We start from the raw sequence: 21,732 nt of genomic DNA, 5'->3' as shown, positions 1-21,732 counted from the left end.
CTTGGGATGCGTGGGGATACCCAGGAGTACCTGCTGCCCCCGTAGGACCGAGTCAGTAGTGAATGTTGTCGGCCGGCGGGGAAAGAAGAAGACCCGCTCCGGACACTCTCGACTTTACTAGTAGCGTTCCAACTGGTTAGCCACCGCCGCGACCAACGGGAACCACAGAGAGCCGCCCAGAGCTCCCAAAGCCCATCATCGGATTCACGAACCTTCCAAGTTCTAACCACTGACACATCCTCCTCTTCCTCCCTCCCCCCCCATCAACCTTTCAACGCCCTCCTCTCTTTCTACCTTTTCCCAGGCATCGCCCTCGATTCCTTCCGCTTGCGAGCTTCAATCTTACTTGGATGTCAAAGTCTCAGGGTTGACGACCTGCACCGTCCCCTGCCATTCTTCTGACTCCCAGTGATACTGGGTGAAGCCGCAACCTCATTTCTTATCTTCCCTCACTTTCTCCGACCTGTCGCGAGCATTTTCGATCGAGCCGGGATTTCTCCGTCCATTCATTTCCCTGCGCTTCTGTGATCCAGCGGGACTGCCCGAATTTCCTTCCCCCTCTCCGTTCCATTCTTCGGGTTTTGTCGAGGAAGGAGAGGTCCGAAAAAAAACGTCATAAGGCCCTCTCGCGACTTGCTCCGCGACCCGGTCGTCACGACCACCCCCACTCTCTCTAGGAGGCGCCCTCCTAGTCTCTCTCACCTCCTCATGATTGTCATTGTCTCTCATCGTCAACATGGGGAGAATTAAGAAGGTGGCGAGCCAAAAACACGAGGCGACGATCGTGAGTCTCTCTTTTCACCCCGCGTTCCATTTGTTGTTGCTGTAAGGCTGACTGATTTTTTCCCCTGTCTCTTTCAAACGATCTAGTCCCCATACCTGGCAGATTTTGTAGCCCGTGCCACGACTATCCCAGTTTCAGAGCTTCCGTCGCATCTCAGCACCTTCTCTCGCATTTGGCCCTTCCCCAGAGGTGATTTGTATCATTGGATCAACGTCCTGAACCGCTTCGACGAGATTCTGGCGTCCGTCATCGAGAAATACGCTCTCAGCAATGGCCCGCAGACCAAGCCTTTTGGCAAAGACTTTCTAGTAGAATCCTATGTGCATGGTGAAAGTGCAGGAAACCCTCAGGACGCTGATGCCAAGTTAACCGACCTTGGATATGGACCGGAAGGAGACAGGGAGCTCTTAGAGGTTATTCTTGATTTCTCTAGGCTGTTGTTGGAGAAGTGTGGCAACCGCAGTTTGTACAGCAGCAGTGAACGCCTGGGCGAACTCCTGAATACCACCTCTCTCTCCCTTCTCCAGTCTACACTCCGTCTGTCTCTGTGCTTAGCACAGCGCTATCATTCCCGTCAACGAGGTGGCTCTCACATCCAGCACAGCTTACTGGCTGCTCACTACAACATTGACTTGGAGAAACTACAGAAAGTTGCTGCACCCTTTCCTCGCCCTTCTGTTCCGGGCAGGGCGGCCGTGTCACCGGCAGCAGTAATCAAGGTCAAGGACAAGGGACCTCAGGCCAAGCACAATGCTAATGACATGTCTTCCCTCGTGCGAGAGAACGACAGCTGGGATGAGTGGGGAAATGTGCGCCTACATTATTACCCGTCTGGCTCATCAGAACCGGTGAAAGCTGCACCTGAATCCGGAACTAGTGGGCCATTGGGGCAGCCCCCTACCACCCCAACTCCTCTGCGCAGAAGTCATACTCACCCTACGCCCCGCTTGAGTCGAATGTCTACTGCTGAAGATTCGCCTTCATCTGTGGTCTCGACTCCTGGAAAGCCGGATGAGACACTTCGGGGTGGCAAGACCCTCGACATTCCTTATTCGAAGATTTCCGTGTCGAGACCTGAAGACCTCCTTGCCGCTCATGCAGATGAGGTACCGGACGATTCGAAGTATGAGCTACTCCACAGAGTCCGTACGGCCCAGGGATTGGCAACTTCTAGCTCCACCCGGGAGCAAATACTGGCCATCAGAATCCTTGCCCTTACCAACCTAGCGTACGTCTATCCCGAGGCGCTGTTCCAACAGAAAGTTCTACAGTATGATATGGAGCAGCCAAAGCGTCTTCAGCTGGCCTACCAGCTGGGCGAGTTAGTTCATCTAGGTGCAAGTGGTGACCTCCAAGTCTCACGGCTGTTGCAGACGTTGGCGCTTCAGGCTCTCGATGCCCTTGCGAAACACAAAGCGCGAGCCATTGACGTCTGTGCTGCCTTGAGCGTCAATGTAAACCACGGTGTGCTTATGTTCCTGACCCGGAAAACAGTGAACGAGCTGAGCTCGGAAGACACCAATGGTGACGACGGTAGCCAGGACGAGTGGCGGGATGCTCTGCTTGCTCTATTGCGCACCCTTCCGGGCTCTAGTACCAGAACTCCAGAGACGCTTGTGTCTGCTGGTCTGATTCCTATGTTTGTAGATGTTTTAAATCTCCGAACGGAAAAGGCCCGTCGAGTCTACTCTCGCATCATGGAATTTCTGGACACTTTTGTCCATGCTATCCGTGATGCTCTGGGAACACTCACTAGTGCCAAGGGGTTTGATGCAATTTCTGATTTAATTGATCATGAAACCAAATCTTCCTTCGAACACGTATCCAAGGGCGCTGGAATTCCTTCCCAGCACAAGACTCCAGCAATCGACTACCAGATCCCATACTTTCAGCAGCAGACGCTCCGCTGGATGTTCCGATTTGTGAACCATATCATGCAGCACAATGGCGGCGGGTTCGACCGCGTTCTCCGGAATTTGATTGATTCTCCTCAGCTGCTGACGTCTTTGCGTCTAGTGCTTGAAAACGCTCGGATATTTGGTTCTCACGTCTGGAGCAATGCCGTCAACATTTTGAGTAGCTTCATTCATAACGAGCCTACCAGTTATGCAGTAATAGCCGAGGCTGGCCTGAGCAAGAGCTTCCTGGAAGCTGTTACTTCTTCCGAGTTGAAGACCCCAGAAAAGCCAGTTGCCGAACCGGAAGATGCTGAACCTGAAGCTGAGCCCTCGACGCTTCCCGAGACTGGTACTGCCGAGACAGCGGCAGTGGATGGTCAGAAACCTCGGGTATATACCGTCGTCAGGTCACCGGATGCCCGTTTGGCTCCTGGGATTATGCCTGCTGCTGAAGCTCTCTCGTGCATTCCTTCTGCTTTCGGAGCTATTTGCTTGAATGCCTCTGGGCTCGATCTTTTCAAGTCCTCTGATGCCCTAGAGAGTTTCTTCGAGATATTTGAGAATGCCGAGCATGTGAAGTGTTTGAAAGATGACCCCAACCTGGTTCGTTCTCTAGGCACGACCTTCGACGAATTGGTGCGACACCATCCCGCCTTGAAGTCTCACGTAATGACCGCAGTCATTGTCATGGTTGCGCGCGTTGGACTATTGTGCAGAACAAAGGCATGGTCAGTGGGGATGGGGGCCAAGTTATGGTCAGAGGATTCCGAGGGAAAGCCAATCATCTCGGGTTCTACTTCCCATTTGCTGAAGGCAATTGGAATTGACAATGACGACCAGCTCGATAATGCTTCGACTTTTGGTGTGCCACAACTGACTTCCGATCAGCTACCCAACGGTGGAAAGCTGCAAATCGGCGATCTAAGCCAGATCCTCCCCTCGTCAACTGATGCCATTGAGCCCAAGGATGTGGACGCCGCTGGTCTTGCTGCCACCGATTATTTGTACCCAGTTGTGCGATTCTTGGGGGCTTTCTTCGAGAACCAGTCTAACTGCACGTATTTCATTGAATCCGGAGGTGTGGAGTTTGTCTTGGATTTTGCAACCTTACAAAGCCTGCCGTTTGACTTCCATAACACGGATGCCAATCAGGAGCTTGCTGTACTGGTGCATATGTTGGCAGAAACAAAGCCTCACCAAGTTGTGCCGTCCCTCGTCCAGCGGACAGAGCGAGCTGTCGACATGCTGTCAGCCTTCTGGCGAGAGCCGGAATACTCGGGTTTCTTTACCCCTTTGATCAAGCCGACTCCCGATGAGGTGTCCGAAGAAAAGGGCAAAGAAACCTTCAGTACTTCGAAAGCAAACGGGACATTCTTTGCTAAGCATATGGGGGCTGCTCTCATTTTAACAGATTTCCTCCGCGAGATATATTCAATGCCTCTGTACCAGACTCGCCCGAGCCAACAGACTTCAGCGTTTGCACAGGTTAATCTATCTGACCGATACTGCTCCCTCGTCAAAAAGCTGGGAGGTCTGCATGCAGCATGTGTGTGGGAGGAGATACTACTCGAGAAGAACATACCCGACACTTGGGATCAGGCAACAAAGGTGCAACAGTCCGGGACGACTCCGGAGAGACCCAACCCTGCTACCGGGCAAGCGAACCCTGAAGTGAATGCTGCCATTTCTGGTACGGAACCTCATGGAGAAAGTCCACCTGCCAGCGACCCTACACAGTCAGGTGCAGCACAAGAGCCTAAGGAGACTACTATAGCGAAGATTCCTGAAGATGGTGTAGCGTTCAAGAATGTGCAGGCCCTTCGGTATCTCCTCAGCTCATTGCCCTCCTCAATCACCGGCTTCTTCCATAACATGGGGCTTGGTCTGATGGGTAAAAGGAGAATTGATCTTTACCAGAAACAGAACGCAATCATGGTGGCGGAAGCTGTTGCGGAAGCTGTGCTCGAGCAATTACAGTCGCAGCCTCCAAACTCAAGTGGAAGCTCCAAGCTTCGTTTCTCTTACCTCATTGTCATACTTTCTTCGTTCTCGCACCTCCTCTTTGAAGGTATACCGAAGCCCTTTCCCTCGATCATTCGCCATTTAGATGCTGACTGTATTATAGCCACGCCAGATCGTCCTCACTCGCATTACCTCACGCTTGTCTTATTCGCCTTCAAGAGACAAGGAGGCCTGAAAATCATGAAGGAGATCTGCGAACTTTTCGTGCAGGAGGTCAAGACGCTCACACCACCCGAATCTGTCGCAGAGTCTGAAAAAGACGTCTCGGCACGACTCACCTCTGCTTACGGCGGTATCAAAATCATCCTCAGCTTTTTCTCCGAGCTTGCCTTGGGAAAGAACATCGTCGAGTCTAGCCAAACACAGACCATGACGAGCAGTGATCGGGACCGCGACCGACCCGACTATTTCCAACCAGGCCAATTCCTGGTGGATTTGCGCATGGAGATCCTGCCAATGGCTCGGGACATGTGGAATTCTGACTTTGCCGCCCAATCCTCCAGTTCTGTTGTCAAATGCCTAGTTGACATCTTGCGTTCATCTCTCGATGGTGAATATGAAACGGGGGCCGCTCGGAGCTCGGATGCACCGCACATGCTGGCAGACGTCGCGAGAAGGACGTTTGTTGTGAATAAGGAGCGCATGGTGTCATTACAAGAGAGAGGTTTCGATGGCCAACTTGCCAAGGAAGCGCTTTATCGCTGTAACAACGTGTTTGCTGCTGCCGAAGAATACTGCAGGGCGCAGAGTCGATTACGAGCCCCGCCAAGGACCGAGCCACCCCCTAATGACATTGAGTCAGTTCGATCTACAACGTCAGGGGCTGAAGGATCTGAAGAAGCAGCAGGTGACGCTCCTTCATTTGACAGTGGGTTCCTTGAACGTTCTGCACTTGCTATGCTCTTAGCACAAGCTTCAGGCCGGCCAGCCGATGATGCGTCGCGTCAGGATCAAGGTCCAGGCAGACCCGAGGAGAGTGAAGTCAGGCATGGCACTGAATTCTTGGCGAGAGCCTTGACCCATATCTTGAACGATGATCATGGCACAGGGGATGATGACCGCGAGGATTCTCCAATCATCACGCCGCGTATTCCTAACGTTGCCGGTGGCAGTTCGTCGGAGCCCTCGGGCCATGCAACAAGTCAACCCACCGAACAACGCCCGGAACAGCCTACAAGACGACGTGAAGTTACGACAATTGAAGACCTGGATAAGGAACGCGAGCAGGTTCGTTCAAACTTGATCGAGCGTTGCTTGGACATCTTGAATGAGCACCATGACGTGTCTTTCGAGCTGGCCGACCTCATCGCTTCCGCAACCAGGAGACATCGCGACCCCGAAAGCTTTAGAAGGGAGGTGGGCGAAATCCTTGTCCAGTCTTTGGTCTCCTTGCAGATGGAGAATTTCCAGGCTGCCGGTAAGAAGGTGGCCGCTTATGCTCACCTTCTTGCACTGGTCGTTCAGGACCGAGACATGTATAACGCGACTTTAGGTGAACTCAAAGATTGCTTTACGACATTCCTTGGGTTTATTCAAGTGTCGCCCGAGAAGACCTCTGACGAATCGTTCCCTTGGATCGGGCATGTGCTACTTGTGCTGGAGAAGTTGCTTTCTGATGACGCTCAACCGCCTCAGATTCGCTGGAGTCTCCCTGGTCATGAAAATCCCAGTGCAGATGATGAGGGGCCAGCTCATTTGGAAGAGCCTCTTGTGTCGCTAGACCAGAAAACGCAGCTTTATGAGGCGCTCGTTGAGATTCTACCTAGAATTGGAAAGGACGATACCTTGGCTCTTTCTATTTGTCGAATCCTTGTCATTCTTACTCGCAGTCGCAGCATTGCAGTGCGTCTGGGGGAGAAGCGGAGCTTGCAGCGCTTGTTCGTCATGGTGAAACAACTTTCAAGTTCCACAAATGAGAAACTTCAGGGCGCTTTTATGTTGGTTCTAAGACACATTATCGAAGACGAGGATACTATTCGGCAGATCATGAGAAGCGAGATAGTCGCCAATTTCGAATCGAAGTCGTCCCGCCAAATTGATACAACCGGTTACGTTCGACAGTTGTATCATCTTGTTCTCAGATCGCCTGAAATATTCGTGGAAGTGTCCAACGAAAAGTTAAAGTTGCAACGATATGACAACCGGCAACGTCCCCAGGTTCTCACCTTGAAGTCTGAGAAGAAGAATGGCTCGTCAGATTCCTCGACGGCTAAAGACGAGTCTGGCAGCCCGAATAAGGAAGAGGACCAGACGGGTGGGACGATATCTGAGGATAAGGACAAGGCAAAGTCTGGTGAACTCAAGCCGCCTGTAGTGGAAAACCCTGACGGTGTCATCCACTATCTACTTTCTGAACTTCTATCCTACAAGGATGTCGACGATAAAGAGGCTCCTTCCGAAAACACTGAAGTTTCTGCTCCCGACCAATCGGAACCTCAGACTGATGTCGAGATGTCCATCGATGAGCCTTCGCCATCTGTTGCCAGCACTGACGCACAGGGCACACGCAACAAGAAAACTGACAAGCCAGCATTCAAAGCAGATGATCACCCGATCTATATCTACCGCTGCTTCCTCTTACAATGCTTGACCGAGCTTCTCTCGTCTTACAACCGCACAAAGGTCGAGTTTATCAATTTCTCTCGCAAGGCGGATCCTCACGCAGCTACCCCATCAAAGCCTCGCTCGGGGATTTTGAACTACCTCCTCAATGCTCTTGTGCCGGTTGGTACTATGGAACATGATGAGTCCGTCTCATTCAAGAAGCGAAGCAACACATCTGCTTGGACAATGCGTGTACTCGTTGCTTTGTGCACCAAGACCGGCGAATTTGGTGGACCTGGCAGACGACGTAACGAGCAGGATCTCAATGAGGATGACGAGCCTGAGCTGGCCTTTGTGCGGAGGTTTGTCTTGGAGCATGCCCTGAGGTCATACAAGGAAGCGAATGCATCAAATGAGCCCCTTGACGCCAAATACTCGAGGCTGATGTCACTTGCGGATCTGTTCGACAAGATGCTTAGTGGTTACGCTTTCGTTTCGGGCGAAACAGCCTTCGCGTCCTCCACTAGGCAGCTGGCAAAGACCATGTTTGAAAAACATTTTATTTCCGCGCTTACCGCTTCAGTCGCTGAGATCGACCTCAACTTCCCCGCTTCCAAACGCGTTATCAAGTACATTCTTCGCCCTTTGAACAAGCTGACCCAGACCGCAGTGGTTCTGAGCGAATCCTCGGACATCTCTTCTCTTGGTGATACTGAAGATGATGAGATCTCTTCTGCTACGTCGGTCTCGGATATGGAAGATGAGCGGGAAGAAACCCCTGATCTCTTCCGCCACTCTACACTCGGCATGCTGGAGCCTCGACATGAAGAGGAGACAAGCTCTGAAGAATCAGAGGAAGAGGATGACGAAATGTACGACGACGAATACGACGAGGAAATGGACTACGAGGAGGATCTGCCAGAAGACGATGGTGAAGTAGTCAGCGACGAAGAGGATGAAATTGAAGGTGTTGGACCGATCGAAGGTCTCCCTGGTGATAACGGCATGGACATTGAAGTTGTCATCACCGACGATGAGGATGATGATGATGACGACGATGACGACGATGAGGATGACGAGTCCGACATGGAAGATGACGAAATCCTTGCTGGTGAGATTACCGGTGACCATGATAATGACAGCCTAGAGGGGGGCGATGAAGACGAGTGGGAAAGTGAAGACATGTCCGAAGATGATGAAGAAGCCGAGATCATGAATCAATTCGAGGACGAATTGGCAGATAGTCTCCGACAGGCAGAGCAACGCGATGATGGTCAACGATTTGACGACCTGTTCCGCGTCCTTAACGAGGCTGCTGGGGGTGTTGAAGACCTTCAGGCCGACAGCCTCGGGGACATGCACGATGACATCGTTGATGATGACTTGGCTGAAGAAGAGGGTTAGTGTTTCCTTTTACCCCTACCCGTGTAAGCTGCTAACTCTAATCCAAGAGGATGAAGAACTCGACGAACTGGAGGAAGAGCTCGAGGATGCCGATGACGACCAGGGGTCTTACCAAGGCTTTGACGATGATGAGGATCTTATGGACCCATGGGGATGGGAAGGCGACGAACAGCCGCCACGAGGCCATCATCACCACCGATTCCGTGGCACACAGCCAGCTTGGGCTGCAGTTAGCGGAATCATGCCTAGTCGGCACGGTATCGTTCCCATTCAGCCTTATCGGCTCCATAGGACTCAAGTCCCCGCTCGCGGAAACGATGACGGAACGAACCCTCTTCTTGTTCGGACAGATCGTGGTGGTCCTGAGGCAGGTGGCCAAGCCCGTGGGCCCGGCAATGAGGCTTTCACCGACTGGGTCCATGGCATGGAGCCCGTATCTACTGGACGTCTGCTTCCCATGGATAGTCCCGTTAGCTTCATGAACGCTATCATGCAGGCTATTGGGGGCCAAGGTGCACCGGGATTTGGGGTCATCACCCGCCCGGATGGTATCCATGTCCATGTTGACAGACGTGCTATCCTACCAAACCGGATTCAAGACATCTTTGGGCTTGGCAGGCCACAAGCTCCTCCTGCTCGGACCCGGGACGATCCATCCCAGGCCGTAAGCTTCGCTCTCGCTACAACCAGAAGCCGTTGGCAAGAGGAGGCCCGTATTCTGTTCAGCAGCACATATGTTGAGAAGACCCAGCGGGTGGTCAACTCCCTGCTGAAGATTCTGGTACCTCCTGCGATCGAGGAAGAAAAAAGACGGGAGAAGCAGGTGGAGGAAGAGCGTAAGCGGCGGGAAGAAGAACGCGCAGAGCGTGAACGCCAAGAGCGTATCGCTAGGGAGGAAGAGGAGAGGGAGAGAAAACGCAAGGAAGAGGAAGAGAATGCCAGACGGCAGCAGGAAATGGAGCAGCAGGAAGCAGAGCGACAAGCCTCGGGCATTGAGACCGAACCTATGGATGATGTACAGCGGACCGACACTGGCGAGGGAGCCGCAGCACCGGCGATTGAAACTGATACAGGCCCGTCAGAGCCTGTCCCCCGGGTGCATACAACAATCAGAGGCCGCCAGCTTGACATCACTGGTATGGAAATTGACCCAGAGTACCTTGAAGCCTTGCCCGAAGAACTGAGGGAGGAGGTCATTATGCAGCAACTTGCAGAACAACGTTCTCAGGCGGCAGCAGCTGGCGAAGAGCCTAGCGAGATTAATCCGGAGTTCCTGGAAGCCCTGCCTCCGGAGATCCGGGAGGAGTTGTTGCAGCAAGAAGCGGCGGATCGTCGTCGCCGGGAGCGCGACAGTGCTCGCCGACAAGCTGCTGCAGCTGGCGGCGCTGCACCTCCCGTTCCCGCCCCGGCCCACGCAGAGGATATGGACGCTGCTAGCTTCCTCGCCACGCTGGATCCATCCTTGCGACAAGCCGTTCTGGCTGATCAACCCGAAGAAATCCTTGCAACGTTGGGTCCAGAGTTCCTGTCGGAAGCGCGTGCGCTGCCGGGCAGACGATTGGCACAATTTGGCGACATTCCTCGGGTCGACCACCGTCACAGACATGAGCCGGCTGACGATCAAGAGCCTAAGAAGCAACAGCGCCGTCAAATCGTCCAGATGCTTGACAAGGCCGGCGTCGCTACGTTGCTACGTCTGATGTTTATGCCCCTTCAAGGCAATGCACGCCACCAGCTGAATGACATTCTTCATAACGTTTGTGAGAACCGCCAGAACCGGATGGAAGTCATCAGTCTCCTCCTTTCGGTTCTTCAAGACGGTAGTGCGGATGTCTCGGCAATCGAACGCAGCTTTGCCCAGCTCTCGCTTCGTGCCAAGCCGTCATCGGTTCAAAAGACCCCTCAGTCTGTCAAGCGGAATCTGTCTTTCCAGGGATCTTCCAACGTCAGCAATGAAGTTACTCCGATCATGGTTGTGCAGCAGTGCCTGGGAACCCTTTCTTTCCTGTCTCAGTACAATCCCCACATTGCATGGTTTTTCCTCACCGAGCATGACTCTTCTTCAACCCTGAAGCTCAAGGCTCTCCGCAAGGGCAAGGGCAAGGAGAACAGGGCCAACAAATTTGCTTTGAACGCATTGCTATCTCTACTAGACCGGAAGGTGATCATGGAGAACCCCAACTGCATGGAGCAGCTGTCAAGCCTTCTCAGCAGTATCACGCAGCCTCTCACACTCCTACTCCGTCGGGAGAAAGAAAAGCAAGAGGAAGAGGAGAAGGGCAAACAGTCCGAACAGGTGCAGAATGAGGAACACACTGGCGAACCGCAGCCCGCTTCAACTGAACCGACTGGCTCTGCTGCGGATACGACAATGACGGACGCTCCGCTCCCCACCGTCGAGGCTACGCAACCGCAAAACGAGCCTGCCCAGCCAGAGGACGTTGCATCAACTGAAGCTACCAAGGAAGACAAAGCGAAGGGCGCGGGTGAGGACGAGAAGCACAAGAGAAGAACCATCGAGCCCCCTGTGGTCCCTGACAGTAACTTACAATTGGTGGTTCATATCCTCGCAGCTCGTGAGTGCAACGGCAAGACTTTCAGAGACACCCTTTCTACCATCAATAACCTTTCTGCTGTCCCCGGAGCTAGAGACGTTATTGGGAACGAGTTGGTCAGCCAGGCTCAAACGTTGAGTACGGTCATTCTCACTGATCTCGACGAACTGCTGTCGCATATCCACCAAGCCCGGACAGGCACCGATATGCAGGGTCTGGCTTTGGCTAAGTTCTCTCCAGCCAGCTCCGATCAAGCCAAATTGTTGCGTGTTCTGACAGCTCTTGACTATTTGTTTGATCCCTCTCGGGCGGACAAGGCGAAGGGAGGCGAGTCTGACAACGCTGCTAAGGAGGACGTCCTGCAGACGTTGTACGAGTGCTCTACTTTTGGGCCTCTGTGGACCAGGCTTAGTGAATGTTTGACCGTTATCCGACAAAAGGAGAACATGCTCAACGTGGCCACTATCCTTTTGCCTTTGATCGAAGCATTGATGGTGGTTTGCAAGAACACCACCCTGAAGGATACTTCTTTCGCCCGGAACAGCAGAGAATTGTCTGTGTCGAGCACTTCCGTCGACGCTGGCCTGAGTATGGAAAGCCTGTTCTTCAAGTTTACGGAGGAACACCGCAAGATTCTCAATGAACTTGTTCGTCAGAACCCCAGGTTGATGAGCGGCACTTTCTCGCTGCTGGTCAAGAATCCCAAGGTCTTGGAGTTCGACAACAAGCGCAATTACTTCACTCGTCGCATCCATTCTCGTGGCGCAGAGCCTCGTCACCCTCACCCCCCTCTTCAGCTCTCTGTCAGACGAGACCAGGTCTTCCTGGACTCTTTCAAGTCGTTGTACTTCAAGACGGCGGATGAGCTGAAATATGGAAAGCTGAACGTGCGCTTCCATGGTGAAGAGGGTGTCGATGCCGGTGGTGTAACCAGAGAATGGTTCCAGGTCCTGGCGCGCGGCATGTTCAACCCAAATTACGCTTTGTTCATCCCCGTTGCCTCCGACCGGACCACTTTCCACCCGAACCGTCTTAGTGGTGTCAATGCAGAGCACCTGATGTTCTTCAAGTTCATTGGGCGCATCATCGGCAAGGCTCTGTACGAGGGACGTGTCCTTGACTGCCATTTCAGTCGCGCGGTCTACAAGTGTATCCTTGGCCGGTCAGTGTCCATCAAGGACATGGAGACGCTCGACCTTGACTACTACAAATCTCTTCTCTGGATGCTCGAAAATGACATTACCGACATTATCACGGAGACGTTCGCCGTCGAGACGGACGACTTTGGAGAGAAACAAGTGATAGATCTTATCGAGAATGGACGCAACATTCCTGTGACTGAAGAAAATAAAGAAGAGTACATCCAAAAGGTCGTCGACTATCGTTTGGTGGGCTCCGTCAAAGAACAGCTGGACAACTTCCTGAAAGGTAAGCTTATTCCCTACCCACTGGAGTCTCATGGACATGTGACTAATCTGTGTCGTCTAGGGTTCCACGAGATTATTCCCTCTGATTTGATTTCTATCTTCAATGAGCAGGAGCTTGAGTTGCTGATCTCCGGTCTTCCTGAGATTGAGGTGGATGACTGGAAGGTCAACACCGAGTATCATAATTACTCGGCCTCCTCGCCCCAGATCCAGTGGTTCTGGCGTGCCGTCCGCTCCTTCGACAAGGAAGAGCGTGCCAAGCTTCTACAGTTCGTCACGGGCACCAGCAAAGTCCCCCTCAACGGCTTCAAGGAACTTGAGGGTATGAATGGAGTCAGCCGTTTTAACATCCATCGTGACTACGGCAACAAGGATCGTCTCCCAAGTTCTCACACTTGTTTCAACCGTAAGTATTCCCAACCGAACCCGTCGCCTGGGCTATGTGGCATGGTATGCTAATCGGGACACAGAGCTGGATCTCCCAGAATACGAGAGCTACGAAACTCTGCGGCAACGTCTGTACACTGCGATGACGGCTGGTAGTGAATATTTCGGGTTTGCATAAGTTGGTGGCGCTAATGTCTCTTGTTTGCTTGGACGATGAGTTACGATTCGACATTTATCCGCTCAGTGTCCTCGCTCTAATGCCGAAGCATATGATGGCGTTTGTCGTATCTTCATTTCTGCTAATTTGTACCATTTGGAGCTGGTTGTTACCGAAAGGCATATGGGGGAAGAAAGATTGGACCGCGACCGGTAAACCAGGTGAAGTGCAGGTCAACTGGTGTGCCGGGGGTCGAGCGGTCGAGGCTTTTGTGCTATGTTTTTTACTTGCAGATTGCAACACCATGTACTTTCTTCAGCTGTGTCAATTCCTTCACTAGATAGTTCTCGCAAAGCCTGATAACTACATGCCTTTGGCCTTTGATTTAGTCAGCCGGGCGCTTCTCCGTAGTCTGGAGGCGGTGAGGGGCAGTGGATCCGGGGAGTCACGGGACGCAACATTTTTCTGCTGGGCGAAAAAGTCACCTGCCGGCGGGGCATCGGCTCGAATCTGAACTTCTTCAATTTCCGGTGGATGGCTCTCTAATCTCTTGACCGGCTTTCCCCCTCCCTCTCCACTCCTGTTGGATTGTCTTCTTGATTTCATCCGACTCTTCCCTTTCCGGCTTCCTCGCTCCCACTCACAATGGCGTCGTCCAACTCGATCAAGCTGTTGACTGGCAACAGTCACCCCGAGCTTGCGAACCTCGTGGCTGCTCGGTATGCGCTATAGTCATGGGTTTCCCCTGAGGCCTGTCGCAGACTCCAGACTAACGAGTCGTTCCAATTGGCAGGCTTGGCATCGAACTGACCAAGATCATGGTCCTCCAATATTCGAACCAGGAAACGAGTGTCACCATCGGAGAGAGTGTACGAGATGAGGATGGTATTGTCTTCCACTCCACCTGCTCAGTCTCGGGCACGCCAAGATCCTTGGGTTAATGTGTGCACCCTGCAGTTTTCATCTTGCAGTCTACGCGGCCCAATGACATCAACGATGGACTGATGGAGCTGCTCATCATGATCAATGCTTGCAAGACCGCTTCCGCGAGACGTATCACAGCTGTCATCCCCAACTTCCCTTATGCGCGCCAAGATAAGAAGGACAAGAGTCGTGCTCCGATCACTGCGAAGCTTATGGCCAACATGCTCCAGACCGCTGGTTGCAACCATGTCATCACCATGGACCTCCACGCCAGCCAGATCCAGGGCTTCTTCAACGTTCCCGTCGACAACCTGTATGCCGAGCCTAGCATGCTGAAGTGGATCCGGGAACACCTGGATGTGAGCAACTGCGTCATTGTCAGTCCCGATGCCGGTGGTGCTAAGCGGTAAGCAATCATTTCTACGGAGGATTTTAAGGGTCCATATTGATTAGTGACGTTGGACAGTGCCACCGCCATTGCCGATCGCCTGGACCTGCAGTTCGCGCTTATCCACAAGGAGCGCCCCCGCCCCAACGAGGTCTCGCGCATGGTCCTCGTCGGTAGCGTGAGGGACAAGATCGCCATCATCGTTGACGACATGGCTGATACCTGCGGTACTCTCGTCAAGGCCGCCGACACCGTGATGCAGCACGGCGCCAAGGAAGTCAACGCCATTGTGGTCCACGGTATCCTTTCCGGCAAGGCCACCGAGAACATCAACAACAGCTGCCTGAGCCGTGTTGTTGTGACCAACACTGTTCCCCACGAGGACAAGAAGGAGCAGTGCGACAAGATTGAGACGATCGACATCAGCCCCACCCTTGCCGAGGCCTGCAGACGTACGCACAACGGCGAGTCTGTGAGCTTCCTGTTCTCGCACGCTGTCGCCTAAATGATTGGTTCGGGAGTGCACGGATGAAGGTGTTGCAGCTGCCTGGAGGCAGCTTTATTTGCTTTTTGTCGTGCGTAGTGGGATACTTTTACTGTGGAGGGCCTAGATCATGACATTAGGGTTCTTTAGCCACGGGATTTGCTGGATGGGCTCTTAGTCTGTCATTTATACTTAACGCAATTACTGGTTATGATGCTTATGTGAACTTGAGAAGGGGACAAAGGGAGGGTGGTTTGAAAAGTCGGCGGCGCCTTTTGCTTTATATCACCAGCTGAATTCAAGCATGTACATATAACACGTTTCCTTATTTTTATCCTGAGCGGATGCTCTTGCTGATACAATAGACTCAATTTGCATTAACCATTGAACGGAGTATATATAGTAACCTAGTCTTCGTATCACCTGAAATGAAGTACTCTCCCAGCTCCTTAGCTCAGTTACGTATTCCTCCACCCTTGAACCGGCTACCCCTCAATAAGAATGATAATAATAACCCGGTCGTCAAATTAACCTCGGAGATCCAACTAGTTCCCTCCGCTGCAGACGACCGGGCTAGCCCTAAGTCGATCCTGTCTGTCCTGCCTGTAACCTTTTCCCCTCCCCAAATGCAGTGTAAACATATACTACTATATTTTTGACCATATCTCGTGTGTACCGTGTTTACGTTACTCAAGATCTAACCATCACCTCCAGCTATGATTTGATCCAGTTAGCAAGACGTGAATTTGCGCAAGGTCTCGTCATAGATTAATTACCTTTCCTGGGATGTTATTTTTCTCCTACCTTTTTGCTTTTTGCTCATTGATAGAATTGAGTTCGTACTTTTGATAAAACATCCTTTTTATACTTTGAGATAGCATACTAGTTTTATTTTGTTTTGCCGGTTTCTGTGGGAAGTGTGGCTGTACTACGTATTTTGGGGGAGGGGGCTGTGTTACGTGTTACTGGTCTGGTTAGTCTAGATCGGGTTTGAAAGAAAAGAAAGGTACGAAGTAATATTATTTCCAGGAGAGACCTTTCTATATCTTTTTGGCTTAGGAGGGTTGGTGGGGGTTGGTAGGAGTGGGGGCGTAAATATGGTTAATCCAAGAGGACTCTGTAAGGGACAAAGAATAGCTTAGATTATTTGTTGAAGGTACATCTACCTACTTAGCTATTCTACTATGGTATTGCCGTCAGATGAGAATGACTATCTGGCAACTATCTAAATGGAGTGAGTATCGCTACGCGAACCATGTTTGGTATTATAGTTTGGGTTCCGTTTTCGTTGAGAGACAATGTGTACTTTTTTTTTGTCTTGGAAGAAAATAGAAATGAATAAGATTAGTGCTTTGTTCTCGTATATTAGGTTTGATTCTGATTTCAGGGTCAGTAGTTCTCTCGATACTAGAGTAGGTTCTGGGATGGATTATGGCTGTGCATTGTGGGTTATGGGTTCATGTGGCTTGGCTTGGCTAGTATCTAGACACGTAGAAGTGGGAGTATATGTGCTAGTGGATGGGTGTATCAATCAATTTTGGTATTTTGCATTCTTACATATGATACATACGACATGCATACCTAGGGAGTTAGTAGGTTTAATGGATGTGCATGTATAAAGGTGGTTAGCGGGGTAATGGTTCGTTGTATATACTTAGTTCTGTACTCCGTACCAGGAATTGATGTATACGAGAGTTACTAGTGCAGATTAGTAGGGATAAATATACTCTTGTGGAGAAACCTAGTTGAGAGACATGCCGAGGGTATCATAAGACATGACTGTCTAGACTCACGACAGACTATGTGGACGGGGTAGAGTTCAAGGCTCGTACAGAGTGTAGTCAGTCCTAAGTATAGGCAGAGTACTCCGCAGTCCGCACGGGCTAGATCGCTAGTGGGATCTTAGTGGGTACGGCGTCCTGGCCATAGTCCACAATCCACTCGGGGGGACACTTTATACTACTACGGATTACCGAACAGATCTTAAAGAAAACCGAAAACACCGACTGAATTGGAGTACAAAAGTTTCATTCATTGACAAGCAGCAAAGTGCCGAGATGACCGTCTGCGGAACTGGAGCCCCGGGAGTTTTCATGCCAGGGAAGGGAAGGGAAGAAAAACGAAGAACTGGTTTCACATTTTTTCCCTTTCATTTCCATAAAATGTGGATATGCATTTCCTTTTTGTGTGTGGATAAGACAATATCGGCACGCCAGAGTCGCGGTCCCGCAGACGCCTTCTCCCCTCCTTCCCCAAGGAGCCTTTGTTCTTGGGTCGCTCTGCTTCGGAACTCAAAAAGGAAAAAAACCCCCTTCCCATCGCTGAGATTTTTTTACTTCTTCCCTTAGTCAGAACAGAGACGTCACCCGACCATTAACCCCCGGACAAACACATCTACTTCCGCATGGAAGAGGCTCTCCGCTTGCGGAGCTCATCGCGCTTGGCCTTCTCCTCGTGGACACGGCTGGCAAGGAGCTTGGCGTAATCGTTACTGTGGGAGTGGTTAGCACCGGCAGGGATAGGCATGTCGGCAACGGGGCGGACTTACGCAGCCTCACGGGCAGCCTCAGCACGGCGGCGCTTGAGGGCAACGCGCTGGCGCTTGCGCTGGAGACGCTGGGGAGTGACCAGACGCTGGATCTTGGGGGCCTTGGTGTAGTCGGCCTTGCCCTCACGGGTGACGGTACGGCGGATGACGAACTTGCGGACATCGTCCTTCTTGTCGAGACCGAAGAAGCGGCGGATCTTGGTGGCACGCTTGGGGCCGAGTCTCTTGGGGACAACGGTGTCGGTGAGACCGGGAAGCTCACCCTCACCCTGCTTGACGATGCTCAGGGCAAGAACAGCGAGGTCCTGACCGGTGATGGCTGTAAATCCAGTGTCAACATACCACTCCTGCCACGAATACACGAGATTGGCAACCTACCACCACGGACACTCTTGCGCTTGCGCTCACCAGTGCGGCGGGGGCGGTAGCAGCTGCAACGCATATCAGTCTCCATTTCGTGAACTCCATTTCGGCAGATCGCATTTACCTGTGGCCATCGGCGAGGAGGAGGCGGGTACGGGTGGGGAGGAGAACTGCACACAATCGATGAGTTTCTGCTGTTGGGATCGTCGGGTTATCTTTGCGTCGGTCGGTACATACCACCCTGCTTCATGGGGAAACCTATCGATTCCAGTTAGCATCCACATCATGTATTTACCAAGCGCTCCGCGTTGTCGTTTCTTCCAGTCCTCCCAGTCCAGCGAAACCCAAAGGGGGAAACAATCCAGTCGTACCTTGCTTGTCGTTACCACCGGTGATCTTGAGGATGTAACCCTTGAACTCGTCACCGAGGGAGTCGCCGGCAACCTATTGCAAAAATAACCCCAATCAGTCTTCTGTCTTTCCCATATTTTCGTGTGATTTTCATTTTTTCGTCTTCTTTCCAAGGGTGGTGTTTCGGATGCGGATATCAAAGGGGGAAGGGTTGCTGACTTCGGTTCCCATGCGCTTCTCCATGAAGGGACGGAGCTTGCGCTCATCGTCGATCTCGATGATCTTCTGCGACCCATTGGCCGGGTAGGAGATGTTGAGCTTCATCTTGACGGGTCTGCGCGGTCAAGACGGAGGGCGCGGGTTTGTCGACGGTCGAGGAGGTTCAGGTCGTCGGGGATTCGTGCTTCGTGGGATTTTTTTGGTGGTGTAGCGAGATTTCCCTCTGTGGGCGGCTGACTAAGACCGCTAACCCGCCCGGGTCTAGCGCCCTCGGTAGGGCTCTTACGTCAGCACCACCGGCACCTGACTGGGGGCTTGCCTTTTCGGGAACCACGAGGCTTTCCTATCCCTCCCTGGGATGATGGCAACCCTGGGGGCCTGCCACTTATGCTCCAGGATTAGGTCCATTATGCTTTCTCTGGAGCAGGATGCGATGCGCCTCCAAGGTCGAGCCTCGCGAGCTAGCACAAATTGCTTCATTTGCTTTACCAAGTCAATCCGAGAACCACCTGTGTTTGCCATTGGACGCCCGATCCTCTCCCGTCAGACCATGTACACTCCCCAGGACGCTCAAGGCGGCTGGTGACCTGTCCTGCCCTTCGTTGCACAGTCCCAGTCTTGTCAATCTGAACTTCGTCCTGCAGCCTGAATTGCAATCCATGTTTGCTGATGGCCGCTCCGAAGCAAGGCATCGCAGGCAGCGCACATGCTCATTGTTATGCAGGATGGTTTGTAATAAGGAGTCTCTTCACCGTAATAAGCTCGATGTCAATAATGAATGGTTGGATCCGACAGCCGGCTTTAACCCCTGAGCGCCTCTGGATAGGTCTTAGATACCAAATCTAGTCGGTCCATCAGTCGCCCGACTAGTCCTGGTCGGGACCACGATGGCCACCAGGATTTGCGATACGGACAGTGTACAGCAGGAGGGCCCCCAAACACGAGAGGTATAATAAGAGTGTCTCGCTGACTCGGGTTTTGTCGCACATTGTCCTGTCCGTTTCTATCTGCCCGCGGCGCGAGACCAATCCGGCTCGAAATGATCCGTCCGGATGGTCGGGGCCTAAAATGGCCGCCTAGCCTGAGGTGTCTTCGTTATCGAATCTATTGATTATTGATTGATTACTACCCACCACCCCCCCGTTCGTAAAGCCTGAGGGAGGGAGGGGCCATGCTCACAAGCATGACACCCCAGCAACGGAATAAGGGAATCAGGGCCGTTAACCCCGACAGATGTGCGGCGCTGATTCGATCGCTGGCAGCACAGCAAGACACGGATAATCCACGAGCAGGGCGAGATCCACCAACGGGGAGAACACCACGCCGCTTCCAAGCTGGATGGAGTCTTGGGACTGACGCAAAAGACCCAGAGCACGCGACTGGTTACCGTTCCGAAGGCGCCGCGCGGCCACAGCACCGCCAGATAGGCCAGGACAGAACAGCCTTAACGGCCACTGCAAAAGATGGGCACGAGCGCCATCGTAGTCTACCGGTTAGTCTTTTTTTACTCCTTTACCCAATTTCTCAGAGTCGGGATTGTCTCCTTTCTTCTGTCTCGTCCTTCCCCCTCTCGAGGTCTGTTCTGCCATCCAACTGACAGAGTTCTCCAGTCCAATCAGTCCCCACTCTGGCGCCAACCATCTCCATCGCACGCTAGTCTCTTCTCCGAGTCTCCGACTCTGCACGGTACCGCCGGAGGTCATCATCCTATCTCCCCGTGGTGTTAGGGGAAGAAGTTTCCTGCTTGATTCGACGCAGATCACTACGCACGACATTCCTGTCTGATTTCCCCTTTTCAGCTTTCTGATTTCTCCTTATCCCCCCTGGTCAGACGCATACCGCTTCTCGCCAGCATCGTTGGGTGATACCGCGCAACAAAGAGGGCTGCCGATCGCCCAGCGTCTATCGGCTTCGCCTGCGAAGCCCGCCGCCTTGCCCCCCGTCCTTTGTATCCGTCCTTTATGTTCAGCCCAGATGCGCCTTTTTAATAAGTTTCACGCGGTGTGCGCCTTGGCCGTCTGCAGCATCCTGTTGTCGGCCTCCTTTCTCGCCTCTCAGCATTACTACCGCCGGGTAGTCTTGCCAAATCAGCCGACGTCGGAATTTCGCGCCACGGCATCTTTCGACCGCCGCTTAGTCGTCTTCGGTGACTCGTGGAGCGACAACAATGCCGCCGAGCTTCAGGGATCCGTATGGACGGACTGGCTTTGCATGTCGGTAAGTGTCAAAGGTACTCGGCCTGATTAAAGCGGCATGCTAATTTCCCGGCCCAGTTCTCATGTCACCACGAGAACTTAGCAGAGACAGCCAAGTCTCTGAGCGGAAGCTACATTGGTTCCGTGGTGGATAACACAGAGCTCTCGGGCTCCTTACTCAACCTCTACAAGACCCCACTCGCAGATCTGAAGGCCCAGATCGCCAATTGGATCGCGGCCGAGACGGAAGCCACAAGAGAGATGGACGGCGAAGCGATTGGCATACGTCAAAATCGCACCATCGTGATCGTCTCCTTTGGTGTATGGGACCTGTGGAACGTAATCGGGAAGACGTACGAAGACGCATCCAAAGCGGTTGACCGCAACGTTGGAGTCATCATGGATCAGCTCAATCTGCTGGCCGAGACCTGGGGCAGCAACGAGCTCCGAATCATTCTGACGTTGGCCCCAGATGTAACCTTCCTACCAGCCTATAGGGCTCAGGGGGAACCGCAGATTACCAAACACAAAGACGCCATCAGGGTCATGGAGCACTGGAATGGCGAGCTCCGCAATTCAGCCGAAGACTGGACGAACGGAACGATTTATTTGTTCGACACCAATTCTTTCTTGGCCGACCAGATCCGCGACTGGCAACTCTTTGCCGCAGGGATCGAGGAATCGAATGGACTGGGCAAGAATGAGGATCCCGGGTGGGAGAATGTCGAGGACGCATGCGTCCAAAGCAGCCAGCAATGGGTGATGACGTCAGACACGTCAGAATGCGACAGTCCGGAGAAATTTTTGTTCTGGTAAGGACAAGGCATTATGATTGGCGCCATTGACATGATCGTGAGCTAACCGTATCATTTCCAGGAACGATATGCACCTTGGCCCCTCGGCGCATAGGCTCCTGGGCGCGGAAGTGTTCCATGGTATCGAAGAGATGTGGCTCGGGTAAAACTTTTCCTAGCGATCAAAATAACAGAGCAAAAAAAATTTTTCAAAGCGCCGCCGATAGGGTTCTCGCCTTACCACTTAATCGTAATTTCGCCGTGGATGAAACAGCGGGGAGGGTGTTT

The 21,732-nt window shown here is 52.5% G+C and overlaps 4 protein-coding genes across 4 annotated transcripts; 3 read left to right on the top strand and 1 right to left on the bottom strand.

Moving 5' to 3' along the window:
- Positions 1-736: 736 nt before the first annotated feature.
- Positions 737-13,556, top strand: tom1 (E3 ubiquitin-protein ligase TOM1; the record flags this gene model as incomplete). Its single annotated transcript, XM_025723515.1, has 6 exons — positions 737-784; positions 871-4,750; positions 4,808-8,647; positions 8,700-12,635; positions 12,696-13,040; positions 13,105-13,556. 6 exons carry the CDS (start codon positions 737-739, stop codon positions 13,197-13,199), a joined length of 12,144 nt encoding a protein of 4,047 aa, XP_025578293.1. The 3' UTR covers positions 13,200-13,556.
- A 169-nt stretch (positions 13,557-13,725) lies between these two features.
- BO80DRAFT_499798 (ribose-phosphate diphosphokinase) lies at positions 13,726-15,368 on the top strand. The gene is made up of 4 exons (XM_025724205.1): positions 13,726-13,897; positions 13,972-14,063; positions 14,136-14,508; positions 14,569-15,368. Exons 1-4 carry the CDS (start codon positions 13,824-13,826, stop codon positions 14,993-14,995), a joined length of 966 nt encoding a protein of 321 aa, XP_025578292.1. The 5' UTR covers positions 13,726-13,823; the 3' UTR covers positions 14,996-15,368.
- A 1,810-nt stretch (positions 15,369-17,178) lies between these two features.
- On the bottom strand, positions 17,179-18,585 carry BO80DRAFT_422344 (40S ribosomal protein eS6). Its single transcript, XM_025718801.1, has 7 exons — positions 18,456-18,585; positions 18,257-18,329; positions 18,123-18,143; positions 18,010-18,055; positions 17,901-17,953; positions 17,523-17,841; positions 17,179-17,465 (listed from the first exon to the last, which is right to left on the bottom strand). The coding sequence occupies exons 1-7, from the start codon at positions 18,558-18,560 to the stop codon at positions 17,369-17,371; spliced, it is 714 nt and encodes a 237-aa protein (XP_025578291.1). The 5' UTR covers positions 18,561-18,585; the 3' UTR covers positions 17,179-17,368.
- Positions 18,586-20,306: 1,721 nt separating this feature from the next.
- Positions 20,307-21,714, top strand: BO80DRAFT_252303 (uncharacterized protein). Its single transcript, XM_025714651.1, has 3 exons — positions 20,307-20,672; positions 20,729-21,462; positions 21,527-21,714. Exons 1-3 carry the CDS (start codon positions 20,430-20,432, stop codon positions 21,609-21,611), a joined length of 1,062 nt encoding a protein of 353 aa, XP_025578290.1. The 5' UTR covers positions 20,307-20,429; the 3' UTR covers positions 21,612-21,714.
- The last annotated feature ends 18 nt before the right edge of the window (positions 21,715-21,732 follow it).

The sequence above is a fragment of the Aspergillus ibericus genome (assembly GCF_003184845.1).
Source record: "Aspergillus ibericus CBS 121593 unplaced genomic scaffold BO80scaffold_7, whole genome shotgun sequence".
NCBI lineage: Eukaryota > Fungi > Ascomycota > Eurotiomycetes > Eurotiales > Aspergillaceae > Aspergillus > Aspergillus ibericus.
Note: the sequence above shows the minus strand (reverse complement) of the source record. Positions and strands in the feature narration are given on the sequence as shown.

Bases quoted from the DNA above. Each gene is read 5' to 3' on its own strand.
- BO80DRAFT_499798 (XM_025724205.1), top strand. From the start codon at position 13,824: ATGGCGTCGTCCAACTCGATCAAGCTGTTGACTGGCAACAGTCACCCC. The intron at 14,064-14,135 runs GTATTGTCTTCC...TGCACCCTGCAG, and splicing joins GAGTGTACGAGATGAGGATG to TTTTCATCTTGCAGTCTACG. The intron at 14,509-14,568 runs GTAAGCAATCAT...GACGTTGGACAG, and splicing joins GATGCCGGTGGTGCTAAGCG to TGCCACCGCCATTGCCGATC.
- BO80DRAFT_422344 (XM_025718801.1), bottom strand. From the start codon at position 18,560: ATGAAGCTCAACATCTCCTACCCGGCCAATGGGTCGCAGAAGATCATC. The intron at 18,330-18,455 runs GTCAGCAACCCT...TTTTTGCAATAG, and splicing joins AGAAGCGCATGGGAACCGAA to GTTGCCGGCGACTCCCTCGG. The intron at 18,056-18,122 runs GTATGTACCGAC...GATTGTGTGCAG, and splicing joins TTTCCCCATGAAGCAGGGTG to TTCTCCTCCCCACCCGTACC.
- BO80DRAFT_252303 (XM_025714651.1), top strand. From the start codon at position 20,430: ATGCGCCTTTTTAATAAGTTTCACGCGGTGTGCGCCTTGGCCGTCTGC. The intron at 20,673-20,728 runs GTAAGTGTCAAA...TTCCCGGCCCAG, and splicing joins CGGACTGGCTTTGCATGTCG to TTCTCATGTCACCACGAGAA. The intron at 21,463-21,526 runs GTAAGGACAAGG...TATCATTTCCAG, and splicing joins CCGGAGAAATTTTTGTTCTG to GAACGATATGCACCTTGGCC.